The 18,628-nt window shown below is 42.8% G+C and overlaps 1 protein-coding gene across 1 annotated transcript; it reads left to right on the plus strand.

Moving 5' to 3' along the window:
- Window positions 1–514: 514 nt before the first annotated feature.
- C2H22orf15 (chromosome 2 C22orf15 homolog) lies at window positions 515–18,399 on the plus strand. Its single transcript, XM_040420240.1, has 5 exons — window positions 515–708; window positions 983–1,069; window positions 5,118–5,240; window positions 11,744–11,818; window positions 17,975–18,399. Exons 1-5 carry the CDS (start codon window positions 660–662, stop codon window positions 18,118–18,120), a joined length of 480 nt encoding a protein of 159 aa, XP_040276174.1. The 5' UTR covers window positions 515–659; the 3' UTR covers window positions 18,121–18,399.
- The last annotated feature ends 229 nt before the right edge of the window (window positions 18,400–18,628 follow it).

Consider the following 18,628-nt stretch of genomic DNA (forward strand, 5'->3'; position numbering starts at 1 on the left):
AGGCCATTATAGGGGACATTATTACTGCTGGGGTCACTATAGGGGACATTATTACTGTTGGGGTCATTCTGGGGGACATAATTACTGCTGGGGGACCACTATGGGGGTATTATTACTAAAAAGTCAATGAAATTCATCCGCCTTTAACGGCCATGAAAAACGGATGCAAAACGGCCAATCAAAATAGACAGATGGTCAGAAAATGGATACAAAAAAATGCTAGAAAATGGTCATGAAAAACTGACAGTGTGTATGGTGTGAATGTAGCCTTACCCCTGTGTATAGGAGGATACGGAAAACGGCTTCATATATAGTAAAATAATATAGACAGCCATTTTGTTTTGTCATAACTAGTGGTGTTAGGGCAGAGGAAGAAGTGTTGTCATTTGAGCCTCATACATTCCTGGACTAGAAGTCTGTTGGTTGTGATTTGGTGACAAGAGCAACGTCTTCCAGCCACTGTGTCACTGCAAAACTCCACGGGGGATAATTATATGCCTCTTGGCACAAGCTTTTGTTGCCTCTTAGATACCAAGACAAAAGGCCTAACTGTTAACAATGAGCGGGAAGAAGCAGCCCTGTAGTTTTCACCCTCTCCCAGAACCTTAGAAGGAGTACAGTTACACAAGATTCTAGTCACAGAAACATGTCACGCATTGATGAAGATTAAAACAGTGTGGAAAATGTTTATTACAGTCAAATTTGGAGGTAAGTCACTTCATTTTAATTTGTGCTTTTTCTTAAGTGCTGGCATGTTCACAAAGCAATTCTGGCCCGATATTGTAGGGCCTTGAGGGGGAGTAGAAGCAAAAAATGGGGACAGAAATGAGTACAGTAAAATAGTCACATGGCCATGTGTTTTAGGTTTTATACTTGAGCGTCTCCTCTGGAGCTTATATTAAGGAACTGAAATAATAGCAATCACATCAAAGCCTTTGGGGACCAATATAATGTTTAACCCTAAGGTTTTTGTTTTTTTTAGCTGATGATCAGATTGTATTGAATCCCAACTGCAAGGTTGTCAATTTAGCAGAAAGTTTGAGGGATAAATGCCAATGTGGACCTGAGGGTGAGTAATGTTACTGTTTATTTCAAAGAAGGCTTATGAGGTTCAGAGTTTGTAGGCTATTCCAAGGAAGCTGCATGACTTATCAAGGAACTCAAACATTATACATAAATAGTAATGGAGAATTAGCTAAATCATTTTGCCTCTCAAAAGCAGCACCCCATATGACTATGTCTGGTATTGCAGCTTACTAGACACAGTTCATGGACAGGCATGGTGCTGATACTGTAAACAGCAGACCCCTTTTTTGATTCTGGACAATACCTTTAAGGGACGTTCACAAGTCCATTCACGGCGTGGCTGAGGTTAGAAGCCGCAGCTCCATGATCTACAGCTTTGCCTCCTGTTCAGTTTTATGGGAGGCAGAAAGGATGCGACAGCCAGTAGCTTTTAGGTGCAATTCCAGCATGGCTGACCGCGCCAAAATTTCACTGTAAAAGCTGTCGTGTGAACGTCCCCTTAGGCTTTAATCTAGGACTGGTTCATAATGAACTGCTACTAGTTGTTACAGTGATGACTGTCCCACATATCACTGTCTTCTTCTTTGCGGGTCCGGCCGCAGAGTGCAGCCTGCTTGCTGGCAAGGCCTTTCCTCCTCTGCCTGTAGGGCGTCCATGTGCATGCTCTCTCTGGCTCTTAGAGGATCAGCGGCACCCCCTAACCTTCAACAGCAAATGTCTGGCAATCCTGACAAAAGGCACCTTTGCATGTGGGAGAGTGTTTGAGCAATAAGATGTCTAGCTTGCTAGTTCTCTGCAAAGGTGTGCTGTATTCTGCTGTCTGCCCGTGTTCTGAATTGCTACCCATTTACTGGATTCTGACCCCCACTGTCTGATGTGACATGTGCCTGACCACCTAACTGACCCTTCGCTGCCTGTCCTGTTTACTGTATAAGCACATAGCCAGCCCTGACATCAGCCTGATTTTGCCTATACACTCTGTCTCTGACCCCCGTGGGTCAGTTGTCAATCCACCAGAGGTACTGGCCTGGTGGTTCCCCTGCAGCAAAGTCCAGATCCCTGTGCAGGCGTTACAGGGTCAATACCAGGGGACTGCCAAGATAACGCCCTTAGGTTTAACCCAATATCAAATCTGTTGGTTAACACAGTGGGTCCACACGTATTGCCTCAACACTAATAGTGATTCCAACTAGGGATGAGCTAATCGACTTCGGATGCTTCATCCAAAGTCGATTCGCATAAAACTTAATTTGAATACTATACAGAGCGAGCGCTCCGTGCAGTGTTAGAATGTATTGGCTCCGATGAACCGAAGTTGCTACTTTGCGAAGTCTCGCGAGACTTCGGGTAATAGCTTCGTAAATTAATTTCTACTGTAAAAAACCCTGGCACCACCTGGAACCGAACCCAAGTTAGATACAAAGGTTTTTTACAGTAGAAATTAATTTCTGAAGTTATTACCCGAAGTCTTACGAGACTTCGCAAAGTAATAGCTTAGGCTCATCGGTTCCTGCTCCGTACAGTATTCAAATGAAGTTTTATGCGAATCGACTTCGGATGAAGCGTCCAAAGTTGATTCACTCATCCCTAATTCCAACCGTAAAACTACTGTCTCCAATAGATAGGATTCACACTATGCGTATGCATTTTATGCGTCTACTGTAGCAGATCAGGAAAATACTGACTTACCCTATTAGGTAGACTCAATCTAGAGATTTCCTATATGCTTCTACACTGATAACACTGCCAAATTTGTGAATCAATTCAGTAAATATTAGGCAAAGCATGTTCAACAGCATGTACATACACAAACATATCATAAACCGAATGTGCTGAAATCTGAGATATATTTCCATGGGAACAAAATCACATTACCTTAGGGAATGTACTGTACAAATCACTCCAGCAAAACCGAATTGTTGAACAGCAGGCATCTGCACATTCCTGCCATTAGGCACATTTGTGTTTTATTATTCATTTTATTTCACCATTAATTTAAGTGCATTGCACATATGAAAAAGGTCCACATACATAATATAACACAAAGCAAGTACAATAAACATAGACTAACTTATTGACAGAAGGGGGACGGAGGAAACAGGGTTATTGTAGGTTGTAGGTTATCCTGAAAAGGGTTTGAGGTTGCTTTTGAAAATTTGGTGTCACGGCCTTTGCTGTGTGCGCCGTGACACTTGTGCCATGCTTGCGATTGCCGGTGGCAACGTGTTGTTGTTAAGGCATGTGGTGGCAGTGTCTCGGCTTTGGCTGTGTGCGCCGTGACATGGTTGCCACGCATGCCTGTGGTAACGTATTGCTTGTTGGCTGGTGTGTGCACTTCCCCTTTAAGTTGTAGCCTCCCTCTGTCTGGTGCTGCTCCCTTATTCTAGCATACTGGCCTAGCAGCTACGCTTTTCCCTTTTACATTGTATGGTGGGGGGTTTCCCCCCACTCCCCACCGTGACTTTGGATGTTGTGGGAGAGTCTGATGTGCTGGAGTAGTGAGTATGGGAGAGGCACATGAGATATCCTTTACATTATTGTGTGAGGAGCTAAGAAGGTGGTCTTGTGAGGATCAGAGATTACGTGTTTTTCAGAAGAGTAGGTCAGAAGTGTATGAGATTGTAGATGGCCTTGTATGTGGTTGTTAGTGTTTTGAACTGAATTGGTGTTAGGCAATGGGGAGCCAGTGAAGGGATTGGCAGATGGGAGAGACACAGGAGAAATGAGGGAAGAGGTGGATTTACAGGGCAGCAGAGATGAGGATTGATTGGAGGGCACAAGAGTGTTAAAAGGGAGGTCACAGAGTAAAATGTTGCAGTAGTCTAGGAAGGAGATGAGGGCATGCACTAACATTTTTATTGATTCAGGATTGAGGAAGGAGATCATACAAGAAATTGCTTTGAGTTAGAGGCAGCAAGAAGTAGTAAGGGCTTAGATGTGTAATCACAATGCAGCAGACATGTAAGACTGGAGAAAGTGCGGAGCCACTAACTGTGATTGATAGGTCTGGTAGGGGGACTGGTGTCATAACGGAAACATGATGAAGTTTTTTTTTTTCCATGTTGATATTTAAAAAGTGGGAGAAGTAGGACATAACTGCTAGACACCATAGGATTCTCAATATCAGGGAAGTGACATTTAGGCCAGAGAGGTAGATTTGAGTGCCATCAGCACACAGGTGGTACTGAAAGCCAAAGGTATAAATGGAAAGTAGGGGTCAAAAGACAGAGCCTTGAGGGAAAAGAACAGAGAGGGCAGGATCAGGATGTGGTGTGTGATTGGGAGACACGATAGATGATAAATTTTATAACTGGAGGGAGTGGTCGACTGTGTGAAAAGCAGAGGAAAGGGCTAGAGGGAGGCGCACAACGTAATGAAGTTTAGGTATGGCAGCTAGCAGATCATTAGTGACTTTGGTTAGGGCAGTTTCAGGGGAGTGATTGGGTCGTAAGCCATGTTCTAGTTGTTTTGATGCAGGCTGATTATCCCTAAGCCTTTTCTCCAAGCATATATAAGTGTAACTCTCTTCTGGAAAATAGCCACTATAATGGGTGATTTTAACATTGGAATACTAAATCTTTATTTATTTTATTCAGGGGGGTCATTTATTGAGACCGGTGTTTTAGATGCTAGTAGATCTGCCTAATTTATGTAGAGGCACCAGTTTTCTTGCTGGTTTACATTTAGACCATTTTCTACGCCTAAAAGAGACGTAGAAAATGATGAATGAGACGGGCCTGCAAGAACGTCCCTTTCCCCACCCACGCCGCCTTTTATAGACCTGGCGTGAGCAGGAAAAAGTTGCAGATAGCGGCGCAAATAACCTTTGTGCCACAATCTGCGTCAGAAATACACCTGATATAGGCATATTTCTGATCGTGAATGACCCCCACAGTATTTACATATACTACAGCAGTGTATGTTTGGAGAGTACGGTAAGTTGTCCACAGTAATTATAATAATTCTTTAACTTGATTAGATTTAATAGAAAAAACTTCCATATATTCAAGCAGGATAGGACACTTGTGTAGATATATTGTTTTGTGTACTGTTCTATATTCTGTGATACATTTTTGCATATGTTTATCTAGTTTCCATTGATCTTCTGGATGAGACTGGAAATCTAATAAATCTCAGTGATCTTGAAGGATCCCAAGACATTGCTACTAACTACCTGAAGGAACGACAGTCCTATATTCTTGTCAAAATTATCCGTAAGTAAAAATATGCAGAGTATCTCTTCATGTAATTCTCATGTTAAACAGTTCTCATATAAAATATAATATCAAACTGTTAACATGATAATATAATAAATGATAAATGTAGACTTTAATAGGTGCAAAGAAAAGTGGTCTATCCATTATTTTCAGAGTTTACGGTATTTCATTTAACATCAGCTGCAAATTTTCTCTGCATTTACAATATAAATGATGAACTGGATGACAAGTCCCCTCTAGGGTTGTGTGTTTGCAGTGTCAGACTAAAGGCCTTGGGCCCACCAGGGGAAATTATTATTGAGGTCCAACCCCTATATGATCAATAAACTTTAATTGATTTTCAATAAATAAAAAAATAGACCCTAGTCGAAAGTGTTTGGTTCCAAAGGCAACTAAATGATTTTTTTTCCCTGTATCTTTGGGGCCCACTGTGGTATTAGAGCCTGGGCCCACCAAAGGATCTTCTGGTACTCTGGTGGGCCAGTCTGACCTTCTGTGCTTGTGCAAAAGTCCAAAGAATCCAGCGGAGTGAAGAACTTAATCCTAGTGATATATATTCCTAAAAAATCTGTAGGATGTTACTACAGAAAGGCAGCAATGGCAAAGAGGTTTAAAGTGTAACTGCCATTTCACTACCAAAAATGCAATTCCTAACATATGTAATGGCGTAGGGAAGGTAATTATGAAGCTTTATTTTTCAGGTAATTTTACCTTTCTGATGTCTATTCAGCCCTTAGCAACCCTATTTATCTGTGCCTCTATTTCAGCATCTTCCTAGGATGGCCTCTGCTGCACTTCCTGTGCTGATCTTTTCCCTTTACTTGAGGCCATCCTGTATTTCCCACATTTAGCAGGACCGATCAGAATGCAGATAACCTCCCTCACTACCCCAGAGCAGTGTGTATCCTCTCAAAAACAGCTAACCATAGACAGACAAGACCAATCAGAATGCAGATAACCTCCCCCACTACCCCAGAGCAGTGTGTATCTTCTTGCAAACAGCTAACCAGAGACAAGCCCTGCAATTACATGAAATCAGTAAGCATTTGTTTTAAGTATCACATTAAAAGGTTTTTTAGGGACCATTTTGGGGTATATATAGTGTATTAAATAACTTTTATTAATTAATTTTTAGGGGGGAAAGATAAAAAAAACAGATTTATTTTATGGCGTTCACTGTGTGGTTAAAAATGACATAATTGTATTATGTGTGGGTCACTTCAGCCTGTCTGCTCTGCAGCTGGTCCCTCATTCTCCTCCACACTGACAGGGAGGGGGGGGGGGGGGGGGCTGCTGCTTTAGCTGCTCATATATATGGTTTGGTACCAGCTAGAGATATGGGCTTTTCAAACTTTTATACAATACCAGAATGACAGCAATATGTTCAGTACAGGGGAAGATATCACTGATAGAAATCTGGATGCTATGAATAAAGTTGAAAATGAAAGTGAAAGCAGGTTTTGCCAAGGATTATTCCTGACTTGATTTTTAATAGTGATTTATCCTCTGTTGCTTGGACTAATTCTTGTTATTGAATGTCAGCTTCCAAACAAGACTAGTTGCATGTTTCTAGCTGCTACCATTCAGGAGATATTACCATCTAAAGCAGCCCTCCCCCTCCACTTTCTGCCCGAGCCCAGACACTCAGGGCTGAGCTCCTCCTACCAGTGCTCTCCCCAGCACTCAGGGCTGTGCTCCTCCTCCCAGTGCTCTCCCCAGCACTCAGGGCTGCGCTCCTCCTCCCAGTGCTCTCCCCAGCACTAAGGGCTGTTCTCCTCCTCCCAGTGCTCTCCCCAGCACTCAGGGCTGTTCTCCTCCTCCCAGTGCTCTCCCCATCACTCAGGGCTGTTCTCCTCCTCCCAGTGCTCTCCCCATCACTCAGGGCTGTTCTCCTCCTCCCAGTGCTCTCCCCATCACTCAGGGCTGTGCTCCTCCTCCCAGTGCTCTCCCCAGCACTCAGGGCTGTGCTCCTCCTCCCAGTGCTCTCCCTAGCACTCAGGGCTGTGCTCCTCCTCCCAGTGCTCTCCCCAGCACTCAGGGCTGTGCTCCTCCTCCCAGTGCTCTCCCCAGCACTCAGGGCTGTTCTCCTCCTCCCAGTGCTCTCCCCATCACTCAGTGCTGTTCTCCTCCTCCCAGTGCTCTCCCCAGCACGCAGGGCTGTTCTCCTCCTCCCAGTGCTCTCCCCAGCACTCAGGGCTGTTCTCCTCCTCCCAGTGCTCTCCCCAGCACTCAGGGCTGTTCTCCTCTTCCCAGTGCTCTCCCCAGCACTCAGGGCTGTGCTCCTCCTCCCAGTGCTCTCCCCAGCACTCAGGGCTGTGCTTCTCCTCCCAGTGCTCTCCCCAGCACTCAGGGCTGTGCTTCTCCTCCCAGTGCTCTCCCCAGCACTCAGGGCTGTGCTCCTCCTCCCAGTGCTCTCCCCAGCACTCAGGGCTGTGCTCCTCCTCCCAGTGCTCTCCCCAGCACTCAGGGCTGTGCTCCTCCTCCCAGTGCTCTCCCCAGCACTCAGGGCTAAGCTCCTTCTCCCAGTGCTCTCCCTAGCACTCAGGGATGAGCTCCTCCTCCCAGTGCTCTCCCTGTCTCTTGTTTATAATACAGAGAAGACGGCTGCACATGAAAACGCTGTGAGAAGAGGCTGCAGAATAGGAAAGTAGCAGACATTTGTGGGAGTTATTATCAGGTAAAACTAAAATGATTACATTTTAACCCCTTAAGGACACAGCCTTTTTACACCTTAGGACCAGGCCATTTTTTGAAAATCTGACCAGAGTCCCTTTAAGTGCTGATAACTTTAAAACGGTTTGACTTATCCAGGCCGTTCTGAGATTGTTTTTTCGTCACATATTGTACTTCATGACACTGGTAAAATGGAGTAAAAAAAAAATTTTTTTTTGCACCAAAAAATACCTAATTTAACAAAAATTTCAAAAAAATTAGCAAATTTCAAAGTTTCAGTTTCTCTACTTCTGTAATACATAGTAATACCCCCAAAAATTGTGATGACTTTACATTCCCCATATGTCTACTTCATGTTTGAATTGTTTTGGGAATGATATTTTATTTTTTGGGGATGTTATAAGGCTTAGAAGTTTAGAAGCAAATCTTGAAATTTTTCCGAAATTTACAAAAACTCAATTTCTAGGGACCAGTTCAGGTCTCAAGTCACTTTGCGAGGCTTACATTATAGAAACCACCCAAAAATGACCCCATCTAAGAAACTACACCCCTCAAGGTATTCAAAACTGATTTTGCATACGTTGTTAACCCTTTAGGTGTTGCACAAGAGTTATTGGCAAATAGGGAGGAAATTTGAGAATTTCATTTTTTTGTCTAATTTTTCATTTTACCCATTTTTTCCACTAACAAACCAAGGGTTAACAGCCAAACAAGACTGTATCTTTATTGCCCTGACTCTGCCATTTACAGAAACACCCAATATGTGGCCGTAAACTACTGTACGGCCACACAGCGGGGCGTAGAGTGAAAGGTGCGCCGTTTGGTTTTTGGAAGGCTGATTTTTATGGACTGGTTTATTTACACCATGTCCCATTTGAAGCCCCCTGATGCACCCCTAGAGGAGAAACTCCCTAAAAGTGACCCCATCTAAGAAACTACACCCCTCAAGGTATTCAAAACTGATTTTACATACGTCGTTAACCCTTTAGGTGTTGCACAAGAGTTATTGGCAAATGGCGATGAAATTTGAGAATTTCATTTTTTTGCCTAATTTTCCATTTTAACCCATTTTTTCCACTAACAAAGCAAGGGTTAACAGCCAAACAAGACTGTATCTTTATTGCCCTGACTCTGCTGTTTACAGAAACACCCCATATGTGGCCGTAAACTACTGTACGGGCACACAGCGGGGCGTAGAGTGAAAGGTGCGCCGTTTGGTTTTTGGAGGGCTGATTTTGCTGGACTGTTTTTTTGGCACCATGTCCCATTTGAAGCCCCCCTGATGCACCCCTAGATTATAAACTCCATAAAAGTGACCCCATCTAAGAAACTACACCCCTCAAGGTATTCAAAACTGATTTTACAAACTTTGTTAACCCTTTAGGTGTTGCACAAGATTTAATGGAAAATAGAGATACAATTTCAAAATTTCACTTTTTTGGCAGATTTTCCATTTTAATATTTTTTTTCCAGTTACAAAGCAAGGGTTAACAGCCAAACAAAACTCATTATTTATGGCCCTAATTCTGTAGTTTACAGAAACACCCCATATGTGGTCGTAAACAGCTGTACGGGCACACGGCAGGGCGCAGAAGGAAAGGAACACCATATGGTTTTTGGAAGGCATATTTTGCTGGACTGGTTTTTTTGACACCATGTCCCATTTGAAGCCCCCCTGATGCACCCCTAGAGTAGAAACTCCAAAAAAGTGACCCCATTTTAGAAACTACGGGATAGGGTGGCAGTTTTGTTGGTACTAGTTTAGGGTACATATGATTTTTGGTTGCTCTATATTACACTTTTTGTGCGGCAAGGTAACAAGAAATAGCTTTTTTGGCACCGTTTTTTTTTTTGTTATTTACAACATTCATCTGACAGGTTAGATCATGTGGTAATTTTATAGAGCAGGTTGTCACGGACGCGGCGATACCTAATATGTATACAATTTTTTTTATTTATGTAAGTTTTACACAATGATTTCATTTTTAAAACCAAAAAAATGTTTTAGTGTCTCCATAGTCTAAGAGCCATAGTTTTTTCAGTTTTTGGGCGATTATCTTAAGTAGGGTCTCATTTTTTGCGGGATGAGATGACGGTTTGATTGGCATCTATTTTGGGGTGCATATGACTTTTTGATTGCTTGCTATTACACTTTTTGTGACGTAAGATGACAAAAAATTGCTTTTTTTACACAGTTTTTATTTTTATTTTTTTACGGTGGTCATCTGAGGGGTTAGATCATGTGATATTTTTATAGAGCCGGGCGATACGGACGCGGCGATACCTAATATGTATACTTTTTTTTTATTTATGTAAGTTTTACACAATGATTTCATTTTTGAAACAAAAAAAATCATGTTTTAGTGTTTCCATAGTCTAAGAGCCATAGTTTTTTCAGTTTTTGGGCGATTATCTTGGGTAGGGTATGATTTTTGCGGGATGAGATGACGGTTTGATTGTTACAATTTTGGCGTACATGCGACTTTTTTGATCACTTTTATTACCTTTTTTGGGAAGTAAGGTGGGCAAAATTTCAATTTCATCATAGTTTTTTATTTTTTATTTTTATGGTGTTCATCGTTCGGGTAAAGTAACATGACCGTTTTATAGATCAGGTCGTTACGGACGCGGCGATACCAAACATGTGTAGGGAATTTTTTTTTTTTCATTTTTTATCAGTGATAAATGTGTTTTTTGATTTTTACTTTTTTTTCACTTTTATTCACTTTTTTTTGACCCAGACCCACTTGGTTCTTGAAGATCCAGTGGGTCTGATGTCTGTATAATACAGTACAGTACAATATATATTGTTCTGTACTGTATTTTACTTACACTGAACAGATCTATGCCTTTCAGCACAGATCTGTTCAGCACCATGGACAGCAGGACGCCTGAGAGGCGTCCTGTTGCCATGGGAACCTTCCCCGTCTGCTCAGTACTGCTCAGAACTTCGCAGACGGGGAAGGGTAAGGAGGGGATCTCTCGGGGGGCTCTCTGGGGGCTCTCTCCCTCCCCATCGGGGGGCTGCAAAGGCACAGCAGCCCCCCGATGGGAGAGGGAGGGAGCTCCCTGCGCTGTTAACCTTTTCCATACAACGGTCCGTACGGACCGCTGTATGGAAAGGGTTAAACGGCTGACATCGCATCGCAGATGTCAGCTGTTTATACCAGGGTGCCAGCAATGTGCTGGCACCCTGGTATCCCCACTAGACACCAACGATTATACAAGGGGAGGCGGGCGGGGGATCGCGATCCCGCCTGCCGCACCGCCCGCCTCCCGCACCGCCCACACCGCCCGCAACCCTCCCCCTGCACCTCCCGCCACCATAAAAATCATTCGGGGGTGCAGGGGGGGGTGAATAAAACTTTTTTTTTGGCATATAAAGTTTCTGATCCCCGCGGTCAGGGACTGCGGGGACCAGAAACTTCAGAAATCGCAGCAAACCGCAGGTCTGAATTGACCTGCGGTTTGCCGCGATCGCCGACATGGGGGGGTCACGGGACCCCCCCGCGCATTTAGCCTAGGTGCCTGCTCAATGATTTGAGCAGGCACCGGGTCCCGATCACTGCCAGCCGCACGGCAGTGATCGAAAATACACAGGGCGTACATGTACGCCCTATGTCCTTAAGTACCAGGGCACAAGGGCGTACCTGTACGCCCTATGTCCTTAAGAGGTTAAAGCACAAAAGCATTTATACATCAGGGTGTACTATACCATTAGGGTATAAAAATGAAATGGCAGTTAAACTTTAAGATCAGTAAAAATGAGATGATCAATCCTAGACACACAGCAACTCAGATCTTAACTTTTTTTTCTAACTTTGCAGGTGGTGAGGGATCTGAGGCAGCACGCTACGAGTCTTTGCTGCAGAATCTATGGAAACGTCATCCAGAGTTAGCAGGTAAGGAACCATCCACTCCATTAGTTGTACCATTACGCAGTGTTTGGGTGAGGAATAAATGAGTTATCCACTTTTGTTAATACTGATGACCTATCCTCAAGATAGGTCATCAATATCAGATATCAGCAGGTATAATTACAGCTTATCCGTCCCCACTAACTTCAATGGAATGACTCCTTCCTGTTCAAGTGAGTAGGATGGCGTCGTCGCAACTGGGTAAACAATGAAGAGAAGACAGCGTTTTCATACCAGTTTTGCAGTCTCTTCAAACAGCTGATTAGTGTGGTTTCCAAAAGTTGATCCTCCTCCAAACTGACATTGATGACCTATCCTGACCTATCTGTGCCCCAGCACCCCCCATCTGTTCAATAAGGTACATAGAGAAAGGCTAGGGAAAGGTTGGGTTAGGCAGGGATAATAAAGGGAAAGTTTGTGGAAGTTAAAAAAAAACTTACTGATTGCATCACCCTAAATCGGGTGTCTGGGGTCCACAGCACAGCTGTGTGACCCTAGACCCCCCAGGGGTGTTGCAGCTTTTTTTTTTTTGTGCGTACGCTGACTGTGGCCGCCACTCTTAGTGTCCGGCCACTTTTAGCGCATCGCACACCCCACCGCTGATCAACTTCGGACGGTTGATCAGCGATTTTGAATTTAGAATATTTATTTATTTATTTTTTTTCCCCTTTTTTTTAGTTAGTGTGTTTTTTTTTTTTTCTGTCAGTTTAAGAGATAAGTACGCGAACACCCGTGCCCCCACACACACGCACACCGAATAAAGATTTACACACACGCACATACACACGAAGACACACACTCCCCTATGGCCCGCCGGATGTTCTCGGCCGAGGAGGCATACGCCCACCTTGCCTCCGACTCCGAGAGTCCTAGTGAGGACGAGGATGACCCCACTTTCCTGTTGTCATCCGCATCCTCATCATCTAGCGATGATGATGAGCCCCTAAGGCGCCGGAGACGCCGCCAGGCGGAGCAAGGGGACTGCCATGAAAGGGACCATGTGGCCCACCCTAGTACGAGCAGCACTGGGGCTCGTACTAGTTTTCCGGCCCACCAGTTAAATCTACCGGAGTTCCCTGCCGGTGAACTTGTCTGGTGTACCCCAGAGCGATTTGAGCCTGTGATTCCTGATTTTGTAGGCCAACCAGGAATCCAGATTTCCGCAGTTGGCTTCACTGAATATGACTTTTTTAGTAATTTTTTCAGTGACCAACTGGTAAATCTAATGGTGGAGCAGACGAAACTGTACGCCCAACAGTTCGTTGCTCAACACCCGGGCTCCTTTTTGGCTAGGCCCGGTGGCTGGACGCCGGTCAGTGCAGCCGAGATAAGGACATTTTGGGGCCTCATGCTGCATATGGGCCTAGTCAAGAAACCTAGTGTCAGGCATTACTGGAGTGGGGACGTCATTTTCCGCCAGTATGTTCCCTCAAAGCGGGCGAGGTATGGCGTGAAGCTGTGCAAACTTTGTGAGAGTACCTCAGAGTACACTTACAAGTTTCGTGTGTACGAGGGGCGAGATTCCCGTATTCAACCCCAGAATGTCCCCCCACTCTGGGTGTTAGCGGAAAACTTGTGTGAGACCTTATGCACCCACTGCTAGATAAGGGTTACCACCTGTACGTGGATAACTTTTATACTAGCATACCCTTGTTCCAGTCCCTCGCCGCCAGATCCACGTCCGCTTGTGGGACCGTGCGGAAAAGTCAACGCGGCCTCCCTGCCCACCCCCTCCAGGTACCTATCCCCAGGGGTGAGACCCATGCCCTTACCACTGGAAACCTGTTGCTGGTCAGATATTAGGACAAGAGGGATGTCCTTGTACTGTCCACAATTCATGGTAACGGCATCACCCCTGTCCCTGTGCGAGGTACCGCGGCAACGGTCCTCAAGCCCGATTGCATCGTCGACTACAATCGGTATATGGGAGGAGTTGATCTCTCTGATCAAGTCCTCAAGCCATATAATGCCATGCGCGAAACCCGGGCATGGTACAAAAAAGTTGTGGTCTACTTGGTGCAGGTTGCCTTGTACAACTCTTTTGTGCTGTCCCAGAGCGCTGGCAACACAGGGACATTCCTTCAGTTCTATGAGGCAGTCCTCAAGGCCCTGATCTTTTCTGACCGGGAAAGAGCAGGCCGGAGTACCTCGGGAACTGGAGGCGCCCGGATCGTCCCTGGCCAACATTTTCCAGGTGTGGTCCCCCATACTGGAAAGAAGGTATGGACCCAAAAAGGTGCAGAGTGTGTCACAGGAGAGGGATACAGAAGGACACCACTACTCAAAGTGACACGTGCCCCGATCATCCAGGCCTCTGCATTATTGGTTGCTTCAGGGAGTACCACACTTCCATGGAGTACTAAATTTATAATCCCCTTTTCCATTTAGCCACTGACAATCAATAAAAACTATGGTTCTCAGATTTGAGACACCCCAAAAAATATGTTCAAAAAGTATGTAAAACTAAAATATTTAAAAAGAAAGTAAACAAATTAGGTATCGCCACGTCAGTAATAATCTCCTCTATAAAAAATACCCCTAATACAATCGGCTAAAAAACAACAACAAAAAAATGACTCTAGAGATACAAAAAAATTAATTTGTATCAAAAGGATAATATAGTCTAAAACCTAAATAATTGTAGAAAAGTAGACTTATTAGGTATCTCCGCGTCCGTAAGACTCCCCTCTATAAAAATATCCCATGACCTAACCCCCTAGATTAACACAGTCCAAAAAAAATATTTTAAACGGTGCCAAAACAGCTATTTTTGGCACTTTTCCATTTCAATCCGTTTTTTCCGGTAACAAAGCAAGGGTTAACAACCAAACAAAACTTAATATTTATTACCCTGATACTGCAGTTTACAGAAACGCCACATTTGTGGTCGTAAACCGCTGTATCACTAAAAGGCAGGGCGCAAAAGGAAAAGACTGACATGGTTTCTGGAAGGCCGATTTTGATGGCCTTTTTTATTGACACCATGTCCCTTTTGAAGCCCCCCTGATTCAGAATTTACATTTTTTGGAACCTTACCTCACAAAAATTTAATATAGAGCAATAAAAAATCATATGTACCCTAAAAATAGTCCCAACAAAACCTCCACCTTATCCCGTAGTTTCCAAAATGGGGTCACTTTCAGGGAGTTTCTACTCCAGGAGTGCTTGAAAGAGGACACGGTGTAAATAAACCAGTCCATAAAAATCAGCCCTCCAAAAACCACACGACGCTCCTTTCCCTCTACGCCCCGCCGTGTGGCCGTACAGTAGTGTACGACCACATATGGGGTGTTTCTGTAAACAGCAGAGTCAGGGCAATAAAGATAGTCTTGTTTGGCTGTTAACCCTTGCTTTGTTACTGGAAAAAATGGGTTAAAATAGAAAATTTGGCAAAAAAAAGGAAATTCTCAAATTTCATCCCCATTTGCCAATAACTCTTGTGCAACACCTAAAGGGTTAACAAAGTTTGTAAAATCAGTTTTCAATACCTTGAGGGGTGTAGTTTCTTAGATGGGGGTCACTTTTATGGAGTTTCTACTCTAGGGGTGCATCAGGGGGGCTTCAAATGGGACATGGTGTAAATAAACCAGTCCAGCAAAATCTGCCTTCCAAAAACCATATGGCGCACCTTTCCCTCTATGCCATACTGTGTGCCCGTACAGTAGTTTACGGCCACATATGGGGTGTTTCTGCAAACTACAGAATCGGAGCAATAAATATAGAGTTTTGTTTGGCTGTTAACCCTTGCTTTGTTACTGGAAAAAATAGATTAAAATGGAAATTGTGCCAAAAAATCTGAAATTTTATCTCCATTTGCCATTAACTCTTGTGGAACACCTAAAGGGTTAACGACGTTTGTAAAATCAGTTTTGAATAGCTTGAGGGGTGTAGTTTCTACCATTTTTGAGTGGTTTCTATTATGTAAGCCTCACAAAGTGGCTTCAGACCTGAACTGGTCCCTAAAAATTGGGTTTTTAAAAATTTCTGAAAAATTTCAAGATTTGCTTCTAAGCCTTGTAGCATCCCCAAAATATAAAATATCATTCTCAAAATTATCCAAACATGAAGTAGACATATGGGGAATGTAAAGTAATAACTATTTTTGGAGGTATTACTATCTATTATAAAAGTAGAGAAATTGAAATTTGCAAATTTGCAAATTTTTCCAAATTTTGGGTAAATTTTGATTTTTTTTATAAATAAAAATTATTATTTTTTTACTCAATTTTACCACGGTCATGAAGTACAATATGTGACGAGAAAGCAATCTTAGAATGGCCTGTATAAGTAAAACCGTTTTAAAGTTATCACCACATAAAGTGACACATGTCAAATTTGCAAAAAGTGGCCTGGGCAGGAAGGTGAAAACAGGCCCAGGGTTGAAGGGGTTAATAATATAGGTTGGGTGTGATTTTTGTTTTCAACAAGCACAGCAGGCTAGGGTTGAAGTTTAAAAAGTTCCAAAAAGCTGTCTGGACCTTTAAGATAAAAGTTAAAAATTATGATTTACCCCTAATTCTTGTAACTGTTCACTGCAATTTAAAAGGTATTTATGTACAGTTTCCTTTAATTTTATTCTCTGTATTCCAGTTATATTAAGTTACCCTCTACACACAAGTTCGGCGGCTCCATACCCCGTGTTGCCCCCCTGAGATGAATGGAGCGGCCAGTCAGGCATGCGTACAGTTGCTCCATTCATTTCTATGGGATTTCTGGATGTAGCAGAGTACAGTACTTGGAGCTCTGGAACTCCTATAGAAATAAATAGAGCAGCATTGCATGCCCAACCGGCTGCTCTGTTCTTTTCAGGGGGCTCCACAGGGTATGGGGACCCCATTCTCATGATCAGTGGGGGTCCCAGAGGTAGGACCCCACCCAGTCTAGTAGTTATCCCCTATACTGTGGATAGGGGATAACTTAATATAACTGGAATACCCCTTTAAAGACTTTGTCCAGTAATCGATTGAGTTTCATGAACGTATCCAGTTCACATTAGACAAACCTACCACTATAAATCATTATCTAGATGTGGAAGTTAATGGGGTTTAATAACTTATCCTTATGTCAATATTCGATCAGTAGGGGTCAAATTAATGGCACGCAGAAGGTCAGCTGATATAAGAAGCGGCACGCCAGAACTAGAACAGTTCTAAGCACTATGTAGTGGCTGAAAAAGGGCACTGCAAGCTCCCAGATGGCTTCTATATAGGGAAACAAGGGTCAGAAAGCTGGATTTTAACTTGTCTAGTCTTATGTGTTTCCTGGTATATTACTAAAATAAACACACACAATATATTTTTTATATATATACTAAATTACAATTATAAAATATTGTGATGCACAGGATGAGCCTAAGATCAAATGAGGTGCTCTCAGAGTAGATTCACCCAATCTACTCAATAAAGGAGCACTGTGAACAAAAATACACTGGGCACTCTCTGATATTGCGACCAGTACTGAATTTATTATATATGTAATAAGTGCTACCCTAAGGTGGAGGGTACTGGGCACAATAAAATATCACATAAAAATCGAGGACATTAACAATCAAACATCACAATAACAATAAAATTCAATTTTTGTATGCCGACTTATGTGTGTTGGGAACACACAGCTTAGTGTTTCAGCAGGACGCCGCTGAGATTCCACTATAGCGGGACGCCGCTAGCATAATTCGTTGGGGAATAGCTTAAAACAAGCTGTATATGAGTTCCCAGTGACTAATCTTGTTCTTCTAAAGTGACCCACATGGGATTAAGACTTTTATCTGCATGCTATAAATCTTGATCGAACAACCATCGATCTTTCCGATTCGAAGGCCTTATATTCCACACCTGTGAATGCTGCTATTGAATGCTGTTATCGTGCATGTTGTTCCATTAATGGTTCGAAAATTAGCATAGGCATTTCTTTCAGCGATTCTTTTATCGAATATTTTATCGATTTTATTGTTATTGTGATGTTTGATTGTTAATGTCCTCGATTTTTATGTGATATTTTATTGTGCCCAGTACCCTCCACCTTAGGGTAGCACTTATTACATATATAATAAATTCAGTACTGGTCGCAATATCAGAGAGTGCCCAGTGTATTTTTGTTCACATATACTAAATTAAACATGACAAATCTTTTCTCATTTAGAACGTCTGCAGAAGCTCTCTAATCCCTATGTAAGAGATAAGTGGCGAAATTCTGTTCCTAAGAAGGTTCGAACCCCCAAAGAAACACCTTTTTCTTCTCCAACCAAAGCAAGAGCAACTTCACAGCAAAAGAACAGGCTGGCCTGAAGAACTGATCCAGCCATGAAATAAATATGAAGCAACAAAGAGTAGATCAAATAGCAAATCTGCACAATCCACTTCTGCTGAGCTATTTATTGTGCAGATCACTTCATACGACCATCAAATTGGAAGTAGAACAGGAACGATTTGTTCTGCAAAATGACTGGAAACATATTCCTCATTGCTGAACTCCTGTAATACAAGCAAACATTGATTCATTTTACAGATGCATTTTTTTTTCTTTTCTGTCTTGTAAATCGTCAGTTTGAATATATAAATTCAATCTGTCATTACTCAATATCTGTTTGACTCACAAACTTTAAAGCGCATATTTGGTTGCTAACTATAAGGTCATCAAATATAGAATGTAAGCAACAAAAGAAGTTGTAGAAGACGTGAGCATACCTATATAAATATAAAATGTATATACCGTATATTACATGTACATTATACCGTAGTTCCTGTTTCCATAGTTTAGTTCTTTAGTATGATATTTATCAGAAATATAATCAGT

This window comes from Bufo bufo, chromosome 2 (genome assembly GCF_905171765.1).
Source record: "Bufo bufo chromosome 2, aBufBuf1.1, whole genome shotgun sequence".
NCBI classification, from domain to species: Eukaryota; Metazoa; Chordata; class Amphibia; order Anura; family Bufonidae; genus Bufo; species Bufo bufo.